Genomic DNA, 22394 nt, shown 5'->3' on the forward strand with positions numbered 1-22394 from the left:
TTTAAGTAAACTGGGGGCATTGGGCACCATAAATTACAGTGCATTTTGTATGGGGTTGTTTTTTAATCTGCTGCTGATTGCAAAACTGGAGTGAAGTTTAAAAAAAAACAAAAAAACCCTTTTGTCTTACAGGTCAGATTGACAACCGAAGTAAACTACGGAACATAGTTGAGCTGCGTTTGGCTGGTCTGGATATTACAGATGCTTCTTTGCGATTGATCATTAGACACATGCCTCTGCTTTCCAAACTCAATCTTAGTTACTGTAACCATGTGTCAGATCAGTCTATTAACCTGCTGACTGCAGTAGGAACCACCACGCGTGATTCCTTAACTGAAATTAATTTATCAGGTAGGTGGTGGGAGGTCTGAATGAGGCTTTGCCTAATTGTACCAGAGCTTGTAGTGGCATGAGAAATGCTGGATTTGTATGAAGTATAAGAGTACAAATTGCAGAGGGGAGAGTGAGTTTACTCAGCTATCTCCCTCCTTCCCCCCGAAAGAGCTTCATACACTCTATTAGCCATAGACCCCACACACACAAACACCCCCCGCTAGCTCATGTGACCCTTCCTGGGGAAAAACACAACCAGCATTTCTCCTTTTGTCCACTTTGAATTCTCCAGCATAGAAGAAAGCTCTCTCCCTTGTCTTCGGGCTAGAAACCCCCACACTTTACTTTATCCATCCTCCCCTCTGCCACCACTCATGAAACTGGCTTGTTTTGCATTTTTATCCAATATGTTACACAACTGGCTGCAAAGATCAGAGAATTGTCATCAAGCTGGTGGCTTTAACTCATTGATTTTATTGACCAGTGCAATGATACAAGAGCAAATGGGGGCATGTCACAGTCGGTATAAATTGTCCTGATACTGACAAATTAAGACAAACTGATTATTTTTTCTCCCCTTTGTTGTTTTCCTGACAGATTGCAATAAGGTTACTGACCAGTGCCTGTCCTACTTTAAACGTTGTGGAAACATCTGTCAGATTGACTTGAGGTACTGCAAGCAAGTGACAAAGGAAGGCTGTGAGCAGTTCATAGCAGAGATGTCCGTGAGTGTTCAGTTTGGTCAGGTGGAAGAGAAACTTCTTCAAAAACTGAGTTAGTTAAAGGACAAGTGTGTAAATATTGGGGCCAGGGGTGGGGAAGGGACTAAGAACATGTAGGGATTTTATTTTCAATTGGGAAATCAGAAAATATCAAAGATTGGATTTTACAGTCCTGTCAAGGAGAGAAGGTCATTAAAACTACCCATGTTAAGAATTTCAACCTGTGCCACTTAATTCAGTCTACCTGGGATGTCCTGCACTGACTCTTATGCAAATTCATAAGGCGACTGTTATTGATGATAAATGTTCACACCTGGAAGAAGACTGATCTGTTGTTTAAAGTACCACCGCATGTGCTTGGGTAGTGTAAATTTAATTTCTGCTCTTCATTTCTTAAAACAAAAACAAAAGTTGGTGTCATTAAAGTGGACCACACACTGCATTTCTGCCTTCTTAACACATTTTGTTTTGTTACATCTTACATTATGCAGAAATATTTTTGTACAAAATTGTTTAAAAGTTATTTATGCAATGTTTGAATGCATTACCAGTGTTTTGGTTTTGGATTGCCAATTTTTATCTTTACAGTAGGCGAGAACTTAACCTATACTTCGTAGACAAAATATCCATCTGCAAACATGCCCAGGTCAGGAAAAGTAGGTTAATACTTTCAATTTAAAGCATGTTTTAATGGAAGTTTATATCCTGCTTTGTATACTTCAGAAGTGACATAAGCATGTTGTGGAAATAAGGTGTAAATGATAGTTGAAGTAAGACACTATGCCAAGTTTTATCTGTATAGAAATCACCTTTTTCTCAAAATTTTAAAAATTCCAATTTCAGCTTTTGCACATAGGAGGGTTTCACTCTGTAGCATGAGCTCTTGTACTCAATATGAAATTAATTTATACAGTGAGTCAAACAGTAGAATAAATGGTCAAGCATAGTCTTTTTTTTCCTCTTTCTTTGAAGTGTGAGTTGAGTTCTCATTTAAGGTTTATAACATGGTTATTTCCTGATTGTAAAATTCTGCATTGATAAGTGCCATTGTTGTAAGGTGTTGTTTTCGTAGAATTTCCTGATGCAGTTTTACCTTTGTTGAATTTGTATAAACAATTGTACAAAAACAGATAAAGCCTAAGAGGGTTTCTATTCAAACTTGAATTGATAAAAATTGTTCTGTTTGATGCAGAGTCAAAAGTATTTACAGTGCAGTTCTCATCTGAAGAGTAACTTTATTAAAAACAAAACAAAACTACATACCACTTTAACAGCTCTTTTCCCTGTGTGTACTCAGTCATGACTTTCTGCCTTTAGGAACAAAACCAGGTTGTTTACTGTGTTTTGCTCTTAGCCCTGCAAAGCCACCACCTAGGATTGAGGTGAGATGGATTTTATTTCTTTTTGCGTATGATGAGTCGTGAGGTTTCAGTTATGCATAAGCAAAACCACTGAGCAGAAAATGGCACAGTGGACACGGAACACTCTAGGGTTGCAAGTGTAAAGTGACCTACTCTGGCCTGAAGCATCTTTCACTAGTTATGATACATAAAGTCATGTATCTCTAATATACCAGAATTCTCTAAGCGTGCTGATAAAATTATCAACTCTCTCTCCTTTATTTCCAAAAAGTCTGACAAGTTCTCGTCCAGAACCTTGGAGCTTTGTGGTGTTTACTATTTTCTCAGGCGATGTGTATTAAACAGTAAAATGGCAGAAATTCCAGGTGACAGTTATTTAGATGAGACCAGACTAAAGCTCATGAGCAATTTCAGAAGGACCTAACGTCTCACTAGCAAAACTGCTAGATTAAATTCTTTGACGAGGAAAAGGTAACAAATGGTGGAAGGATGAGTATACAACTACCTATATATTGCGGGGAACTCAATTTATTATGAGAAGACCTGGATGTACTCCTGTGGGCTGTTCAGTGAAACCGTGTGCACTGGCAGTCAAAAATGAAAATGGTAGGATGGATAAAACCTGGAAAATGTCAGAACAGATTGAAGCACCTTCACTGTTGGACTTGTGAGATGTGGTCCATCTAGGTTTGCATCCTCAACCCAGCATGAGTCATCTCTCCTGTTGTGTTTGCAGTGCTGGTAGTTAGAAAAAACATCTTTACCTATAAAGTGAATACATCTTGATGTGGAACCCCCTACTGTCATTCTTAATTGCTTTTATTGGAAATGATTTTATTCTGAAGAATGACTAATTCTGCTACTTCAAAATTCAGCTTTAATGGAATATCTTTCCTGTGGTATGAACATTTTGAGAACCAACAGTGTGCTTGACCATTACAGAATGTACAAGACATAATCTCTGCTCTAAGAACCTTCAGGTAAGTAAACAGTACAACTTGGTGTAATGCAACAAGTGACCAAACGATGGGGGTAGCCAAGCAGCATGGATTTTGTAACTGCTACATTCGTTGCTGGATTAATGAAGAGCTTTATAGAAGTGTTTTGTTTTCAAACAACTGGTAAGATGCCCTGCATAAAAAATTGACATCAGGCAAGCTCACTCAGTTTCACCATCTGTAAAGTGGGCATATTTCTTTTGTAAAATGCTTTAAGATCTATGGATAAGCACTATGAGATCTAGAGGGGTGTGTGTGTATGTATATATATATATATATATATATATATATATATATATATATATAGGGGATAATCAATTTGAAAAAGAAGTTACTATGATCCTGGTTTCCTTTTTACAAAGTTTCCGGTCTGTAGTGCCTGTGTAGTAGCTAAAATAGAGGCAAGTGACTGATTTCCCCTGGCAGGTGGCAGAAGCAGCAGCAATCACCTTGGGGGAAGAGGGGGAGTTGTAGAATGGGGAACCAATTGGGGCCTGCCTCTCTAGAAAACTTTGGATGTGCCTGAGAGTTATGGGGAAATGGTACTAATGATTTTGTGTAGCTGATAAAATGGTGTATGAGTAGTTGTTTTGCTACATTCTTTTGGGCTCTTTATTTTTTGGCCCACCGGGGTACATGCAAATACAACTAGCATGTTTATAGTTCTTGCTTAAGTTTCACTTTCTATACTTAATCTATAGGAGAGGTAGAGCTAGATTTTTTTCATTCACAGGCTGCTACTTGTCCCCATTGCAGAAACTCACAGCTTCTGAAGGGCAGATACTTGGTCTTAAAATATAGCTTGCTATCAATTTTCTAATTCACATCTTTCCAGCTGTCAGGCAGACCATACTGAGTGATTCTAAAAGAGGCTTATCAGCCTCCAGTTCCATGGGGATTAAGCCTGCAATTGGAATTGATAAAGGATTTTTCTGTTCAACTGCAACAACCAGGCTGTCATCCTTGAACCTTCTCTTTAAACTACTGCTGAGTTTCACTGTAAGGCATGTGTTCTAATAGTTTAATCATTTTTGTGGCTCTTCTCTGAACCATCTTCAATTTTCCAAATTCTTCTTGCATGGTGGACACCAGCCCTGGACACAATATCCCAACACCAGTTGCCCCAGTGCCAACTAGAGCTAAAATAACCTTTCTACTCCTGAGATTTCTCTGTATGTGCCATGGAGTGGCATTAGTCTGGTGGCCAGTGTCATACTGGAATCTCATGTTCAGCTGATTATCCACCACAACCCTCAAATCTTTTTCAGTGTCACTATTTCCCAGGCTGTAAGCATAGCATACATTCTTTGGAGATGTATATTTAGATTCAGCCATATTAAAACATGTAAGTGTACCTATCTTACTAAGTAATTGAGATAGCTCTGTCTGATCTGTACTCTTCATTATTTGCAGATTTTCAGTGATTTTTTTTTTTGTTTAAGGTGATCAACATTTTTATCAAATAGCATAGGGCCAAAAACTAATCCCTGTGGAACCTCACTAGAACCAGAGCTGTTCAGTGATGATTCCCCATTGGCAGTTACACTGAGACCTGCCAGTTTTAATATGTGCCATGTTAAATCATGGTAGTTTTAATCAAAATGTCTCATGGTGCCAAGTCAAATGCCTTAGAGAAGTCTAAATATATTAGATCGTTACCTTTAGTTCCTCTAAAAAAAGAGAGAGATCGGGTCTATTTTATGTAAACCCATGTTGATTGGCATTTTTATGTTACATGTAATTATTAAGCCCTACATTAGCTGCTCCATTGTTTTCCCTGGGATTGATGTTAGACTGACCAGACTATAATTACCTGGGTCACCCTGTTTTTTTTTTAGTAATGGGAACCACCTTAGTTTTGTTCCAGACTTCTGGAATGTCCCCACTGATTGAAGACTTATTGAAAAAGTCAGTATTAGTGGTTCAAGCTTTTCCATCAGCTCTTTTAAAACTCTTGGATGCAAGTTATTGGGACCAACTGATTTTGAAGTGTCTGACTTTAGCAGTTGCTGTTTAATAGCCTCCTGAGAAACTTTCCACTCCATTAGTATATCATGTACTTCAGTAAATATTTCTGTATTTAGAAAAATAGAATACTTCTACCACTTCCTTCTAGTCATGGACCAGTGCCATTACGATTTTATTCTTAATATACTTAACATCCTTAAGGATGTTGGCCCTAAGTTTCTTGCTGTAGCCCACTGGTTTCCTTATCAATTTTCTACCATTTCCTAGCTGTGAGATTTATATTCATTACTGTCAACTTCCCCTTTCTTATATATTTTTAGTTGCTACCTTCACTCTATACTACTTGTGAACAACAGCAGGATGCAAGATGGGCTTCAGGCAAGGCCACTGTTTCAACAAAAGGCTTTAGATAATGCAGGGAAGTGATTTTAGAAGGGGGGCTGGCTACATCAAGATAGCATTGAAGCTTATTACTGTTACAAGGGTGGCTTCTTGTTCCTTGTGTATGTAAGCAGACTCCTTATTTGTCATTCACAAGGTGGTACTCAAGTATATTAATACTGTGCTCAGTCTTGTTACATCATTAGAGTCCAGTTCAAGGTGAGCTGTGTAGTGAGTGTTACAGGTGAGGGTTGTGCACACCTGGATAAATCTAGGGAGTGTATGAGATTCCTTTATACAGCTGCTCAAGAGCATGCAGTCTGGCCATTCTAACCCCCAGAGGGGATTTATTAAAAACAAGGAATTATAGGCTTTGATTAAGTCAGTATAAGGGGGATAGTGAATAGTTTTTAAAAAAAAAAGACAAGACTAACCCCAGACCACTTCCAAACCTTTTATTAAATTCAACCATTGTTCAGAATGGAAGTAATGCATGTGCTACATTCCCCTACATTAACTTACCAACTGAACAAGAATTTTAAGGAGTCAGTAACTTTAGAAAGTTCTAAAATAAAGCTAGTTCTGCTCCCTTCTGAAATAAGCAGTAATGTCTATTACTAAAGATTCTCTGTAAACTGCATATTTTATTTTGAATTGTCCCAAACATCAGCAGCTGTCTTTATACTTTCAGAAGTATTAACAAGTTGGCTAGTTTAGCCAATATCCAGCTTGTGTATAAAGTTTTGGAGTAGTTTTCTTCAAGAATGATAGGAGGTTGTGCAATAATTCTTTAAAATAACCAGCCAAAAACAACCCTGAAATCTTTAAGTAGCATATGGCAAGCTAGGCACAGAGGTTGTCTTCTATTTCCAACTCTTACCACCTCTATGGAGCCCTGTGATTGAATTGCAGCACTTGAGTCTAATTTAAAACAAACCTAGCTTTAAAAAAAAACCCACCCCCCTCAAAGTAGCTAAGATAGAGAAGCTAGCTTTAGCACTGCTTCGCGCTCTCTCACACTCCACCATTCATAAAAGATGTGAATCTAGCTTAAGATTCTTTCCTGCACTTACTCCCCTACTTCAGCAGCTTGTACTTTTATAAAAAAAATCCAACCCCCCACCCCATTCTAGGCCCAAGTAGATGGAGGTACACTGCCTCCCATATGAGGCTATCTACTGTACAGAAAACCAAAAGTATTTTTAATGTACTAATTTCTCCAGTTGCTAGCACTTGCCTTCTCAAAACTAGATGAACACTGGGAATTGAATAGGGGGCTGTACAGAAAGTTGAAAGAACCAGGTATTAAAGAAACCTATACAATATGGCAATATTAGGTTTTGTGCAACACCATTTGCCCAGTAAAATTCAACTCAGATTAAAGTTGTCACTGGATAATGTTAAAGGCATTTCAACAACTGCCATTAGAGGGTTTTTTTTTATTAAATATCTAGCACTAGAACAGATTACAGCAAAGGTAGTGGGCAATACTGGCTTCCTACTACACTCCATTATTTCCCTCAGCTGGGGGACCCTTTAAGGGAAATGTTTGTATTCTAAAGGAACAATTATTGCCCCTGATGGTGGTTTGATACTATCTAGGAACTGGACTGAATAACCTATTTCACAGGGGTCACCAGTGTTAATTGGCAATTTTGTTCACTACCCTAGTCTTGATTCAAACCACTTGTGAGCAAGTAGTAGTTTTGTTTTTTAAACTACAATTCCTCTTAATCCTGTTTTTCCTTCTTTCCTCTCAACCCATCCCTACCCCAGAAAAGCTAATGGGTTAAGGTTTGAAATGCTAACTTTTGGGAGTTATAGTATCTACTAGTTTCACTATAATTGATCTGTATTCACTTTAAGTTCCCAGTATGTGGAATACAGAAAGTCTTTGCAAAATATAATAGGCTTGAATGAATTTGGGACCACTGAAGTCAACACCTGGTTCCCTCTAACTACATTTTATTTTTAAACTCAACATTGAGTAATTAGCTCTGTTTAATGGCAGCCAAATGCTATGTAGGAATATGCAGTTCACTTTGATAAAGAATGTTCAAGGACAGTATACAATATACATGTAATAGACATTTGAATGAAGCAATAAGCATGAAAATAGATTAGCTGTACCTGCACAGAAACACTTATGTAATGGCAGTGCTTTCTACAATCTTATTTTGACTGTTAACACTATTGTAGCAATAGTGTCAGAACAGTTACATTCTAATATATTAAATATTACTCTTAATAAAGTTTGAGTGGTGCTTATGCATTGCTCTTGGTGAACCAGATTATAATCATCCAACAAGATGGTCATGGTAAAGCACTTTTCTGTTGACTATACTGGACCCTTCAGTAAATTAATGATTAAGGTGATGTTCTTCAGAAGAGAGCAATAAGTGATGCTAGATCTGCTGTAAACAGTTGGACTTAAGCAGTTCGTGGCTTTATAAGGTAACTCAGGCAGCTCCTGCAGTACACATCATCATGTTGCCAAATTGCTGTTTTAATTCTGTCACAGGAAAGTGTTTCAAATACTGCTGTAGCCTGCTGTTCAAAATGTTTGATTCATATTGAAACGAATGTTTGTCATAACAAGCTTCATCAGTCCTGCCCCTAGAAATACAGGAACTCAGGGTGGCTATAAAACATATTTTTGGTCTTAAGATTTAAATACATGCACTGCTCGTACAACATACTGTCTACAGATGGGACACTCACTCATTCTTTTGCCGCACTTTGTGCAAGTGACCATGTGACCACATTCCAGAAGAACACAGTCAATTACTGCATCCATGCAGATCCTACACAGATTATCATCACTCTCATTCAGTTGCATCTTCTCTCCCTCTGCAAAGCAATAGATGGGGTTAAGATTTAGAGAGATTCAGGCCATGGCAAAAGCAGCTAAAATTCTATCCCAGACATGTAGGAAACTAAGCCAACTCATTTCAGTATCACTTCATTTACAGTAAAGCTACTGGTAAAATAAAGCTTTAGTTTATAAACTGAGTAAGATTAAGCTAACTGATGCAGAATATGGTTTTGTCCTATATTTAGGATCAAATACCTCTGATGTCACATAGTCCAATGAAGAGAGTATGGGACTAGGATTCAAATACAGGTATCATTCCAGCTCTGCCACACCCACTGTCATAGCAGGGCTCAGAGGTGGGATGACTTTGACCCTATCAGTTTCATCATTTGTCAAACATGGATAATACTTACCTCCCCTCTTTGTAAAGGACTGATCACTAAAGATACGTATGCAATATTATTAACAGGGCCAAATACAACCTTACAAAAATTGCTATTGGGGCACAAGACTGACACATTTAGTAACTATGTAGAATTAAAGGGTAGCCATGTTGTATGATGGAAAGTAGATCTGAGTATTAATCTTTCACATTTTGTAAGATGTTAGAGAAAACAGGAAAAAATATTGAAGTTTACATTTAACTGTACCAAAATAATGCTGTAACTGAGTGGTATAATTGTGACAATTTAACTCAGTTGTGCTTAGTTTAGGACCATAGTGCAGCCATTTGTTAAAATGCTAATTTTAGGGGGAAAAAACCCAGAAATTTGATAAGAAAACCATCACTTGTCCCAGCAATGGCTTCACAGCTAGTCCATAGAGAGACTGGTCCTCTGGAGGAGGGATTTTTGCCAGTGTAGCTTTTATCATTGAAAAGTAGTAACATCACTAAAAAGTAAGTTCTCTTCTGAAAGATTTTTTCTATGCCAAAAAAAAAATCCCACTAATACTTAATTTACACCCCCATGCCTTTCACAATTTCATTTTCTCTAGTGGGTTGGTTTTCAATAGTGTCGTTACCAATTTAACTACTTTGAGGAAAGGTGAAGTGAGAGTGATCAAGTTTATTTAGCTTCAAGTCACCAAAACAGCACAATCTTAGGAGCCAATGCCACATACTGATCAACAGTGTAACTCACATGCCAGATCTAGCACAGCTTCAGCTATTCTGGACACAGCTAGTACAGTTAATAGCTTTCCAGTTGTTGCAGCTGACAAAAGCACTCACAATACTCATTGTCAAAGCCAGTCACTAGGGAACAAGAGTTAGTTTCAAGAAAAAAAAAGAACTAAACACCTACGTGTCGTGTGATTTTCCTCACTCTCTCTGTACAGCCTGCTCACTTTCTCCACAAGTTCCCATTTTTCGCAGCATCCTGAATAGTTGACAAAATTTCGAGCAAGTATTTCCTTCAGCTGTCGAACACTCAACCCTTCAATATCTTCCAGACTTGAAATATCAGACAATGATGCTCTTGCTCGCTTTCTGGACATGCTAGGGGTCTGAAACACACCAATTATTTCTTATGCTTTTAACTTTAAGTCACCAAAAAAAGTTACTGTTCTAATTTTAGCTAATCCCTGCTATAGTTTAAAGAATTTACCATTTTATTTTTTTACAATATTTTCAAATATCTGTTAACATGCAGCACCACAGCCTAGTTCACTCAAACTAAATTAACAGTGTGAAGGCTCTATATGGTTTTCTGTGTCAGATGCCAAATAGAGCTAGTTTACTCTTTAGGTGGTTCATGTGTCTCACCTGCTCTTCTGCATTTTCTTCTTCTTCTTCTTCTTCATTATTTGAAGGCGGCATTCCACTTTGTCCCTGCATATACAATGAATCAGATCATAACAACCCCCTCTGGTACAGTAAGGAAAATGCTTTAAATAGGTCACAGATGACACAAATTGGAAAGCTTATGCTAAAGTTCACTTAAAACTGTAATGGTTATCACAGTCTTGTCCCAATTACCCATGTTCTTCCATTTTCAAGCACAGGATGTAAAAAAGGTATTTCCTGAAGACCCTACACCCGCCCATTGGTGTGTCTTTTTTTTTTTTTTTTTTTTTTTTTTTAGTGTAGCAGACAGCATTTATAAGGTCCTTGTAAGACCACAACTAGTGGTACTGTACCTGTACAGGTGTTCCATTTTCTGTGCTTCCTCTTCTATTTGTAAGTTCTCCTTGAGAGGAGGACACTGATACAGACAGAGAAAATGGATGTGTAAAAAAACTAGAAGTCTGTGACCTTGAAGAATGCAAGCTACTAGTGTCTGTGTCCTCAGAACCTAATCCATGATGGCAGAGTACAAGATCCACCAAGTCTTCTTTTTCTCGACAAGTATCTGTTGGTATGTTTCTAAGGATCAGATACTGACGCAGATCCTTGATTTTCAATCGCATTAACTGAGGCCGCTGAAATGCTGTCTCTTGTAACAAGTGACAAGTAGAACATCTTCTGAGATTTTCTTGTAAGATTGAACAAACTGAGCAAAAATCCTTCTTGCAGTCACAACACACATGCTAAACAGGAAGACATAAAAAAGCCATTAAACTGTATGCCAGATATTCACAGGAGTAAAAAATAAATCTTTGCTATTTCCTTCACACACACCCTCCATCACCCACTGCTATTCTTATGCTTTCAGCTGACAATCTTAGACATCTCAGAAAATGTACTATGAAACTGGCCTGTCAAACAGTTTTGCAGGTACTCTCCAGAGCAGTTGTAGGGCTAGTACATTTATCAAGACATTTAATCAATTTTAACAAGGCAACATTTAAATACACTTTAAAGTTGTAGTTAACTCAAAAGGACACCCACTTGAAATCTAATCAATTTCAAAGCGAGTTACAAGTAATTTCAAGTACTAAACCTGCCACCAAGTCTGTTTTTATTTTCTGAGGAATTTTTTTTAGTGTTTTTCTCTCACACACCTAAGAGAAATCTGACTACAGAGGATAAAGTATGATTATACACAAGGTGCTGCCAAATGTGCCATGTAAAAATGATAAAAAATCTGATTTCAGGTTTAGTGATCTTAGCCATTAATTCTTACAATTATAAGAGCAATGAGACAAGTTTGATATAAAGTGAGCGTCCTTTTAAAATGTTTTCCTACTCTCAGCAAAAGAAAGATTTACCAAAGAACTATCATTCTCCCCAAGTACTAACTCTGCAAAGCCATGCAGACCTTCCATCCCCTCTACTTTAACTTCAGATACATCAGCTGAAATCTATAGAAGAACCAGGCAGCTGTTGGAGGTAGCTTTTTACTTCCAGAATATAGAACCAAGGTATATGCCCCCAACAGCTGCATATACTAAAAAGTGGCAGGTCACAAAGCAAACAATTTGGAGAATAGCTGCTCTGTGGTTGAAAACCTCTTTGTCCTTCATGATACTGTTTCTGCAAATTCTGTTTGTGAGACTGCATACAAGGCATCCTCTTTCTGTGATGACATGACAGATGCACAATTCCACAGGCCTCATCTTGACTAGAAGATATTTTTAAAATGTTAGCCAACACATTCTAAAACATTTTCCCTTGACAAGACAGTGGAGACTACAGGGGCAATGTCACAGAAGACAACGTATAATGACTGCAGTGTAACAGTAATTCAGCACCATTAGAAACACTACTGAAGCCTTGATGTATTGTTCCCCTTCCATTCTCAGAGAACGATGTTAAGATATTTAAAATTGAGTGTAACCTCATTAGCTGGGATAAAATTACTAAGACTCAGTTCTGATGATTCAAGATACTAACCAGGTTCTCAGATGGAATCATGAAGATATCATTTTCTGCACTGTGCTACTAGGAAATTCAGTCATGGGAGACAATTATGCCTTTCTCTGAGGTAATGGCTAGAAGTATAAGTTGCAGTTCCTAAATAAAAATCTCCAGAGAGCTCCTCTGAAAAGATATTGGCTAGGAACCTGATGTTTTGGAAAGACAGTTCAATGGCTAAATAAAATGTAAGCTTTTATTTTGACCCTAAAAAAACCCAAAAAGCAACACTGTTAAAAGCAGTTATACATCAGAGTAATAAAATAATGTCACTATGGGTATTTCACCGCGGGGGGGGGGGGGGGCGCAGCGGCAAAGAGAACTCCACAGCAACAAGTCTTATATCCCAGACTCAGGCTCATGCTACGGCACTGAAGATAGTTGTGTAGACATTTTGGCTCAGGCTGGAATGTGGACTCTGAAGCCTCCCATCCCATCCCTGGGCACCAGAGCCCAAGCAGCTACACAGCTATTTGTAGCATCATAACACAAGCTTAAGTCTGTAGACCTGGGCTCTTGAGACTCTCAGCTGTGGATTGGTCTGTTTTTGCCATGTAGACATACCCTGTATTTTTTTCCAGCTTGCAAAAGTCTCTCAAGCAAGAATGTGACAAGAATATTTAAGGGAAGATATGAACTGTAAAGGACAAGGTAATTTTCTAATTAGACTCCTATGTCCCCATCACTCTAAGTCAGGGGTCGGCAACCTTTTGGAAGTGGTGTGCTGAGTTTTCATTTATTTACTCTAATTTAAGGTTTCGCATGCCAGTCATACATTTTAACATTTTTAGAAGGTCTCTTTCTATAAGTCTATAATATATAACTAAACTATTGTTGTATGTAAAGTAAATAAGGTTTTTAAAATGTTTAAGAAGCTTCATTTCAAATTAAATTAAAATGCAGAGCCCCCTGGACCGGTGGCCAGGACCCGGGCAGTGAGAGTGCCACTGAAAATCAGCTCGTGTGCCGCCTTCGGCACCCGTGCCATAGGTTGCCTACCCCTGCTCTAAGTAGAGCCAAACACTGTATACACTGCTAGTGCTTTGTAGCTCAATTACAATGTATCCATTTCACTCAAAGCCATGTAGGATAACCTCGGTATACAAAAAAACCTAACTACGGACACCACAAACTTAAAAAAAAAGATCTTGATTTAGACTTACTATTTCTAATATGAAAACAGAAGAGTCAATGTTACATACTCAACCCTTCCTGGAGACATGCTAAGTTCTTAGGTTGGCACCTAAACTCATCTCTCATCTAGTTCCTACAAGAAACTAGACACCATAGGAAATAATATCTCCCCAGTAAAGAAAAAAAAAATCTGTAGGGAAAAAGAAAAAAATTCTCTTTCCAGATCTCACAGGTCAACCTTACAGGGGAATAAATTGTAAGGGACACATCCACAGTAGCAAATACAAGATGCAGAAGTTAGAGTTTAAAATCAGAAGTTCACTTTTCCTGAATCTTCAGGCTGACAAATCTGAATTACAGTTCTTCCAACAATGGAAAAAAAGGGAGGTAGACTGAGGCAAGGATGGTCTAAGGCAGGGGTGGACAAACTTTTTGGCCCGGGGGCCACGTTGGGGTTGCAAAACAGTATGGAGAGCCAGGTAGGGAAGGCTGTGCCTTGCCAAACAGGGAGCAGGGGGCAGGCTATCCACCCCCTTCCACTTCCTGCCCCATCCAACCCCCCCGCTCCTTGTCCCCTGACCACCCCCTCCTGGGATCCCCTGCCCCTAACCACCCCCCTGGAACCTTCCCCCCCCCCCATCCCCTTTTGGAATGTGGCCCTGTAAACATGGGTGGAGGACTCAGGAGGAGCAGAGGCAGCTGAAGAGACGCAGCGGTTTCCCCTTCAAAGGGCCACTTCTCTCCAGCCAGCTGCACAGCCATCCAGTGCTCCTCCTGAGTCCTCCGGCCACGTTCCCGCCACCCGCACCACCCGCCTGCTCCCCTACCTCCGCAGTGCAGCCCCCTTCGCAGGGGATGTGCCGGTCCTGAGCTGCACCCTGTGTTCACTGTTAAATCTGCCCCTGAGCCATGCCACCCAGCTGGAGCCAACCACACCCCTGTGCTGCTGGCATGGTGAGCTGAGGCTGCAGGGAAGGGGGGACAGCAGGGGAGGAGCCGAGGTTGGCCAGGAGCTATGGGGCTGGGCAGGTTTGCCCACCTCTGGTCTAAGGGCAACTCGGATGATCACTTCAGGCACAAGTGAAATGGTTCTGCATTTAACAAAACGTGGAGGACAGGGATGGTGGGAGCTCTAGCAGTTAGCCTCAGATTCCTGATTCTCCAGTCACAACAGCCCTGATCTGAATCCCATTAAAGTTAATGGGAGGGCTCCCAGTGATTTCAGAGGACACCGAATCAGGCTTAAGTTCTAGACAGTGTTTAGTTTACAGAACCTGAGATAAATAGCAGTCCTAATTCAAGAGATCTATTTGCATACAGGCAGAGGAAATTGGTATAGCCAACAGTCATGAGTCCCTTAACACAACTACCTCAACCACAATGATTAACGTAGATCTTTCTCTCCCCACGTTCTTTGGAATTTTAATAAATTAGCCCTAGGAAAGCTTAGATTGAGACATTATGGACCCTTAGCTGCTGCTCAGGCACATTGCCACAAAAGGAATGCAGAGCACAGTAGATTTAAAAAAAAAAAGGGGGGGGGGGATCTCTGCCAAGAGATTGATCTGTTGTGAGAATCTCCGAATATTAGATTCTGTTAATCAGAAATAGCTGGGCTTCAGTTTATTCCAAGTTCGCTGCAGAGAACTGGGTCACTTGAGTGGTCAAGATAATGCTGGCCTGCCAAATTGACTCATCTTACAGATTACATTATTTGTATATAAATACATAGAACAGTCAGGCATCTATGCGTTGGGTTTTGAAATACATCCATAGTTTAAACAAAATTCCAATCAATTTTATTTGGTAAATTTTGTTGACTCACTTGTTTGACTGTAAGTGAAGTGATAGGCTACTGCACTGGATTAGGTTTTCAACTTCCTAACCAACCGTATTCCTCTGACATAGGGCTAAGACTGCAATTAAGTTCACTTAGTTTCTAAGGAAAATGCTACAATACTAAGTGTGAATTTGAGGATTTTCTGTTGCTCAGCTTCTCCATCACTCAGTTGTTCAGCAACTTCGTTGGTTATTTTGAACAAGCAATATAGGAAACTTCTAATCCTGTCTGACATCAACTTCCTCTGTGACCTTCAACAAATCATTAAAACCCCTCCACCTGGTGCCTCAGTTTTATCATCTGTAAAAGGGGAAAATACTTCTCTCCTGACAGGTCTACAGATTAGTTAGTGTTAGTAAAGCATTGTTTAATAAATTATACTCACCTTTTTCCTAAAAACTGAAAATGAAAGCCCACAGGCTTTGCAGACTATATTGGCTCCTGAAGATGGATATGCTGAGAAGTCCGTATTTGGTGCAAATCTGAATGGGCCAGTTCCTCCCCCAAATCCTGGCTGTTGGCCACGGACAGCTCCAGTACCCATGACTTCATTCAGCAACCCACAGCAGGAAGCCCACATGGACGTGGCTCCCGCCTGAAAACAGTAAAGGCAAAAAGGAAACTTAACTCCATTTTAAGATTCTTACCCGTGCGTAACTTGTTATTGAAGAGATGCTTCATTCTGTTACACCATCATCCCACTAGTGCAGTGTATGAATTCCTAGAGTACTAGTAATTTAACACAGTAATAACTCTTAGAATTGTCTTAGTCCTGTGCTTCTCAAGTGGTGTCTGGACAGTTAAAATAAGCAAAGGGCCTCTTGAGAGCAGTTTGGTGGGGGGCATTGCACAAGCAGGCAAGGTAGAGAACCTGAAAAGGTAATGTTTTAGGAGACTGGACCAGTGAAAGAAGCAGACTAAGGATCAGTCAGCAAAGACACAGAAACCCACAAGGAAGACTGGCAGTCAGTGAGCAGAAACACTCGAAGGATGAGAGAAAAAAAACAGCAAAAATCAGGCCATAGCCAACAGCACAGGCTCTGCAAAGAATCTGCTGCTGGAAATGGAGAAAGGTGATTTTGTGGAAGCAGATTACACCCAGACAAGAATACCCAACGCGTGGGGTTTCTTCACTGGAGAACTGGAGCTACCAGTAGCCTTTACAATAAAATTGCTATTATAAACAGATCTGAATACACACTGACCAAGTTTTGATTTTTAAAATCAAGCTGGAGCACCCAAAACACATTCACTTTTGAAATACGCACATTTCAAGTGTGAATTACTTGTTATCCTTGGAAATATTTTATATTGGAGTGTCTTGCAAGGGGGAGGGCAATCCACTGTAATATGTATTCTACACTTAGAGGAGGCAGCTACTTTTAAGATTCAGACAAACTGTGCAAGTCCAATTGCAGTTTTTAGTTAGACTCAAAAATGATTACACAAAGAAAAAAGAAAGATGTGTTCCTTGATCAGGCCAACACCACAGTTCCTTCCTTCTTGGAAGGAAAACAGAGTGATATGACTGAAGGATTTATGCACTTTTAAGGAAAACACCAAGCAATTAATTTTAAATTGGTATGTTTAAAGCTATTTTGTCTTTCAAGCCTTTACCAAAACCACTCTGGAATACACTAAAAAGGGAGATGATGTCTTACAGCTAAAGAGAAAGAAAATGGAATACATATGTTTGTGATTTCAAGGTTAAATGCTAGTGCAGGAAGGAGCCTTTATCAGTTAGGTATGCATAGAACTGCACAGGCATTTTATCTGGAGATTGAAAGGTTTCTAACTCACAACTCACATTTTAGACACTAGCTAGACTCATTTTAAAGTGAATTTATAAACTTATTCTAAAATTAACTGAAAACATTCTGATATTCGTGGTCATTTAATGCAGAATTATAACCCAGGAATCTTGTACCCTTCAATATGGTAGGTAACATTCCTCTAATTTTGAGATTCCAGTTTATAAGAGCCAATGGGAAGCTATAATAAACCCTGTCACAAACTAAAAAGTTATTTTTATCTAAATCTTTCCATGAGAAAGACTCAAACTTGAAATTCAATGAGAAATGCCCCTCACAGTGATTCTGTACTTCTCCAGCCCACACAAGCCTTGTGCCTTCACTTTTCCTATAGGAAGTTTTCAACATCTCTAGTTAAATGCGTCACTGAGGTTCTAAACATTGTCAGGGCTAGGACCTTGCGTTCCTTTACAGCTGTACTGCACCTAGCACATTATAGGCACCACCAGAACCAAATATTCATAGACAATAAATCTACTCAGCCCAATCTTGCAAGCACACCATGTGTAGAATTTACACTAGACATAACAGGAGACCTGCACATGGAGTGCTCCCAGGACACTACCATAATTTAAAGCTTCCCACACACTCTTGTGAAAAGGAGTTAAAGATGTTCACCCTGTTACAGGAATTCCTGAGAACACTGGATTTTTCAACCCATCTTAAAATTCTTATGTCACCGTGTTTCCTTTAGCAACAAGATCCATTAATCTAAAAACTCCATCTTTTTGTCCCTAAGCAGCCATCACGTGTCTATTAAAACCTTATGTTCATGCCTGTGTGGGTTAAGCCAGTTACTATCAGTATATTTTAAAGAATCTTATTTGCAGTGAAAGTGGCAATAAATCCCCTCTAAATTGAGCAAAGTGTTGGGCAGTAATGATTTAACTACCATATAAAAATCCCTTTAATGTACATTAACAGACAAATGTTCCCGCTGAGGTATGTAATCAGACATTCATGCCTGTTTACACATGTTAAGCCAGTCTTCAAAGAGCTACCAATATACAGTCAGCACCTCAGAAACTGACAGTTAAGGAACTTAAGTTCTTGTTAACCCAAACCTCAATTTTCTACATTTAATACAAAAAAGAATGTAGATTAACCAACACTCATTTTCCTGTGCAAATTTCAAGTTGACCCTGACCATCCCAGTTTTACTAGACAAGAATGAGTTGTGCTGAGATTTATTTTTTTTAAAGCAACCCACAAGATACACTTTTTAATCTATGAGGACTAAAACACTTGTCTATTACAGAAATAATTAAAAGTGCTTGTAACATGTGAGACTGACAAAAATAACAAATTGAAATTTAAAAACCACAACTGCCAGCCCAGCATTCCTGAGTAATAGTTCATAAGACAGTTAAATACATTAAAATAACTGCAATTCCATGGTTCAGTGAGGATAGTACTGAAGTAAGGATTAGCCAGTATCAGAACCTGGGCATCTAGGAATATTGTAGGATATAAATGATTAAATTAATTGTAAAAGAAAATATGTATGTTTTTGTAGATCTTGTAAAGTGCAGGTTTATTAGCAGTCATGAGAAAGCCACCTTCTTTCAAGGCCTAACTTGAAAAATGGACCTGAAAGGTAACTGATCAGATCGAAGGAAGAAGATGCCCCAATTATTATTAACTCTCGCTGATAAGAAAGGATTGTGCATGTTGAACCAGCAGCGACTCCAAATGAACTAAAAAACAGGATTTGGCCAAAGTTAGCAATTGGCAATGACATCACTTGTTTGTTAAAGGATAAACTCTTGAGCTGATCACTACTAATACTTGCTGCACCCAGTTAGAGCCAACCAACACTGGTCTAAGCACCCCCAGGCTTAGCTCTTCTGTAAGTATTTTGACCAAATGATTATAAATGTTTTGTTACTATTTGAATGTAGTATATTGCTTATTATTTAGCATTTTAGGCATGTTTAGCGCAATTGTATAAATACCATTTGGCCTGAGGATCTAATGAAGGAATTTATAGTTAATGTCTAGTAGTATCTTACATTAATAATAATTCCAACATGTATGAAAGCCATGGTTCAAAACACTGTTATATCAACATAATTAAAAGGACACTGTTAAGTAGTTACAGCCAAATAATTAGGGGGATGGAAGAAAGTGGGTGTTGTTTTTTTTGTTTGTTTTTTTAAGTGTATGAAATTACTGGGGGAGAAAGGGAAGAATAAAACATCCTCCTGTAGAGAATCTGAACACTACAGTTTGTGTTCGCACATAGCAACATAATAGTGAAACTTCATTTAGTTCTGGTTGTACCTTCAGTGCAACTGGCCCAGAGCAGGTTCTCTCCTCCTTCACTCCCCAGCAGATAAGCCCGTAAGGGACATTCTGATCATCCATTCTAGTCTGACCTCCTGCTTAACACAGGTCACAGGATTTATATCAATTATTTCCTGTTTGAACTAGATACAGCAGCTCCTAAACTTTACTGGTTCAGGTGCCACCTTCTTAGAGAAATGAATGGATGGAACAATCAAGCTCAAATACTAACATAGTTCATGAAGAACAATTTGGGAACCCCTGAAATTAAAGTATCTCTTAGAAAAATCTTCAATCTTGATTTTAAGATTTCCGGTGATGGGGAATCCACCACAGGCTTTGATAAGTTTTAATGTCCAAGCTGAGTTACATGCAAGACCTAACCAAATAAGAGTAAAACAAACAAAAAAAATTCAAATTTAATTTGACCAGTATTTAAAACTTAGGTTTAAAAAAAAAAAGGCAGATAGAATTTTCTCTTGACTGCTTACCTTTAATAAGGAACTACTTGCATATTTCTGTAAATATGGTATAAAATTGATCAAAGTTTTGATTTTTTAATCAGTATTTAAGAATGAATTCTACATAAGAGAAGATGAGGAAGAACAGAGATGGCATTTGGTTGGTTGACCAAATGAGTGGTTCGTTGGGTGGCAACAGCCCAAGGAAAGATAAGGATGGCAATGACGAAGAGTAGCAACAATCAAGCTACCAACTAGTTAAACATCTGTTTTTCTATGTTTATCCAATATGCTGTAGCAGCTCTCCACACACCATTATCATTACTGGGTATATAGTTAGGAAAAATATATTTTGTTTTTCTTATGTACCAATCATGGATTATTTTAAAATAAGCACTGAAAAAAAGAAGCATTGATTAGATTTTATTTTGTATGCTTGTTTGGCCACTTTTGATTGAAAATCCAAAATATATATTGCATGAAATCTTTCCATAACCCGTCTAATCAGCAACTGATTCTTTGTACAGAATCAATGTTGTGAAAAGGTAACTAAACCACACATACTGTAGAGAATGTCTGAAAGTTTTGGCCACCCTGTTTAAGAATGAGACCATGCCAAAAGCAAGCAAGATGTATACAAAAATAACTTGCTATCTAGTAAAGTTAGTATCTTCTTATCCTCCTTTCAACCAGAGCCCTTCACTATCTCCTCCATGCCCAATTGTTTTCTTTACAGGACTTGTGCTCCATTTTATTATTATGTATACAGGAGTCCTAAAGACAGTTTTCAGCTTGTTTTTTCTATATGCAAGTTCTGTCCTAATTAGAAGTTTATAAAAGGTGACATCATAAGAGTCAAGTAGTGACAGTGAAGCAGAGTGAGGAGAAGGGATTATTAGTTCTGGTTTAAAACTTGTGTTTTTGTTATCAATATAACTTCAATAGCTAACTTTGAGAATAATAGAAGCCTTTGCTAAGGATTCAGCACCTTTGTGCACTCAAGGCATTACACTTTCACAAAACAGATTCCCAAGACTTCCAAACATATTAAGTCTGGTCATCCCTAGTTGGAGAATCTCTGGGATTGCTAAATAAGAGAGAGACAGAGAGAGTGTGTGTAAGTAAGTGTAAAAATGAGGGCGGGGGGCTGAGAGACTGTTTCATGGCTTCTTTATCCATGAGACACATACCAAAGAGGCCAAGCCCAACTTTTTTTTCCAGTTTCCCCCCCCCCAGAATCCCCTACAGTTCAAATGTAATGAACTGCAGATTCTATACTGTGCCCTAATGCCCACCATCACATCGACCTAGCACAAACACACAGGAATGCTCTGAGCCATACAGAAGTTGTACTAAATCTTGGAGCAGATGCCAGATCATGACACCAGGATCTGGTGCAACCCAAGATCTATGAACATTCACCAAATTCAGGAGGCAAGCAGCTAGTACTAAAGATCCCTACAGCGAGACCGGGTCTCAAGTTCATCATTAAAACAGGTCCATTTACAATCTGTAAGCCCTGAACAGCTCCTGCTAGGGTTCTCAGACTTTTTTTTTTTTTTTTACTGGTGACCCCTTTCACAAAAAGCTTCTGAGTGTTAATAATAAAGTGTTTTTATTTATATTTAACACCATTATAAATGCTGGAGGCAAAGCAGGGTTGGGGTGGAAGTTGACAGCTCACAACCCCCCGCCCATCTAATAATCTCGTGCCTGCCCCCCCAGGGGTCCCAACCCCCAGTTTGAGAACCCTTGAGCTAGTGGATGGTATCTGGCAGAGCTGCTTGCCTCTCCTCCAGGTCCTGCAGGGCAGGTGAAGTCAGATCAAGCTAGCCCTTGAGGGTACGTCGATACTCGTGTCTGGTCTTACGGACTGTTTCCAAGCACATGCCTCAGCAGCCCCACTGCGCCGGGAACAATCGCTGGAACCGGGTCTCACAGCCCTACGCACACCCCCTGCCCCGGCTCCAGGCCGAGTCACACCAAGACTCGGGCCCTGACCCTCCTCACCAGCAGGATCCCAGCGGCCGGATCCGCAGCGCTGACCCAAGCCAGGCAGAGCGGGGCTCGGCCCGAGCGGGAGCCTGCACGGGGTATCCAGGCCGGGCCGAGTCTCCCCACTACCAGCCCCGCCGGGGGAGAGCGCCCCTGGGGGCTCGGCTCACGGGCTGCCAAGTCACGGGGGCTTCCGGGCCTGGCCCCAGCGCCGGGCGGGCGGGGGGAGGGGCAGCGGCGGCCGCGGCTGGGCACTGGCACAGGAGCCCGCCCCGCTAGGGGGACACAACCCTGGCGGCTCCCCCCAGGCCCGGGGACCCCGCTCACCTTCATGACCGCTCCCGCCTCTCCTCCTGCGGGGGCGGCGAGCCCGGCCCCTTAACATCCCGCGGGCCCCGCCCTGCGCGGCGTCCTGAGGGGCCGCCTCCTCCCACCCCCATTGGTCGCCCCTCAGCCAATGAGAGCGAGAATGTCCAGCGGACTCTCCAATTAG

The 22394-nt window shown here is 39.9% G+C and overlaps 2 protein-coding genes across 10 annotated transcripts in view; one reads left to right on the forward strand and one right to left on the reverse strand.

The window, feature by feature from the left end:
- Positions 1-2176, forward strand: part of KDM2B (lysine demethylase 2B) — a 164654-nt gene extending 162478 nt beyond the window's left edge. For all 5 annotated transcript variants that reach the window (XM_044989671.1, XM_044989670.1, XM_044989674.1 and 2 more), the window contains 2 exons: positions 133-351; positions 931-2176. In XM_044989671.1, coding sequence (XP_044845606.1) covers positions 133-351; positions 931-1112 — 401 coding nt within the window. In that variant the 3' untranslated portion in view covers positions 1113-2176. The remainder of the gene's footprint in view (positions 1-132; positions 352-930) is intronic.
- Positions 2177-6203: 4027 nt separating this feature from the next.
- The window catches only part of RNF34 (ring finger protein 34), a 28173-nt gene continuing 11982 nt past the window's right edge, over positions 6204-22394 (reverse strand). For 3 of the 5 annotated variants that reach the window (XM_044989724.1, XM_044989725.1, XM_044989722.1), the window contains exons 2-6: positions 15734-15943; positions 10718-11107; positions 10344-10409; positions 9883-10084; positions 6204-8613 (exon numbers count right to left, since the gene is read on the reverse strand). In XM_044989724.1, the coding sequence (XP_044845659.1) occupies positions 8426-8613; positions 9883-10084; positions 10344-10409; positions 10718-11107; positions 15734-15943 (1056 nt within the window). In that variant the 3' untranslated portion in view covers positions 6204-8425. Of the gene's footprint in view, positions 8614-9882; positions 10085-10343; positions 10410-10717; positions 11108-15733; positions 15944-22228; positions 22351-22394 lie in introns of those variants that run through there. The other 2 variants (XM_044989723.1, XM_044989726.1) reach the window with 2 other exon arrangements.

This window comes from Mauremys mutica, chromosome 16 (genome assembly GCF_020497125.1).
Source record: "Mauremys mutica isolate MM-2020 ecotype Southern chromosome 16, ASM2049712v1, whole genome shotgun sequence".
Lineage (NCBI taxonomy): Eukaryota > Metazoa > Chordata > Testudines > Geoemydidae > Mauremys > Mauremys mutica.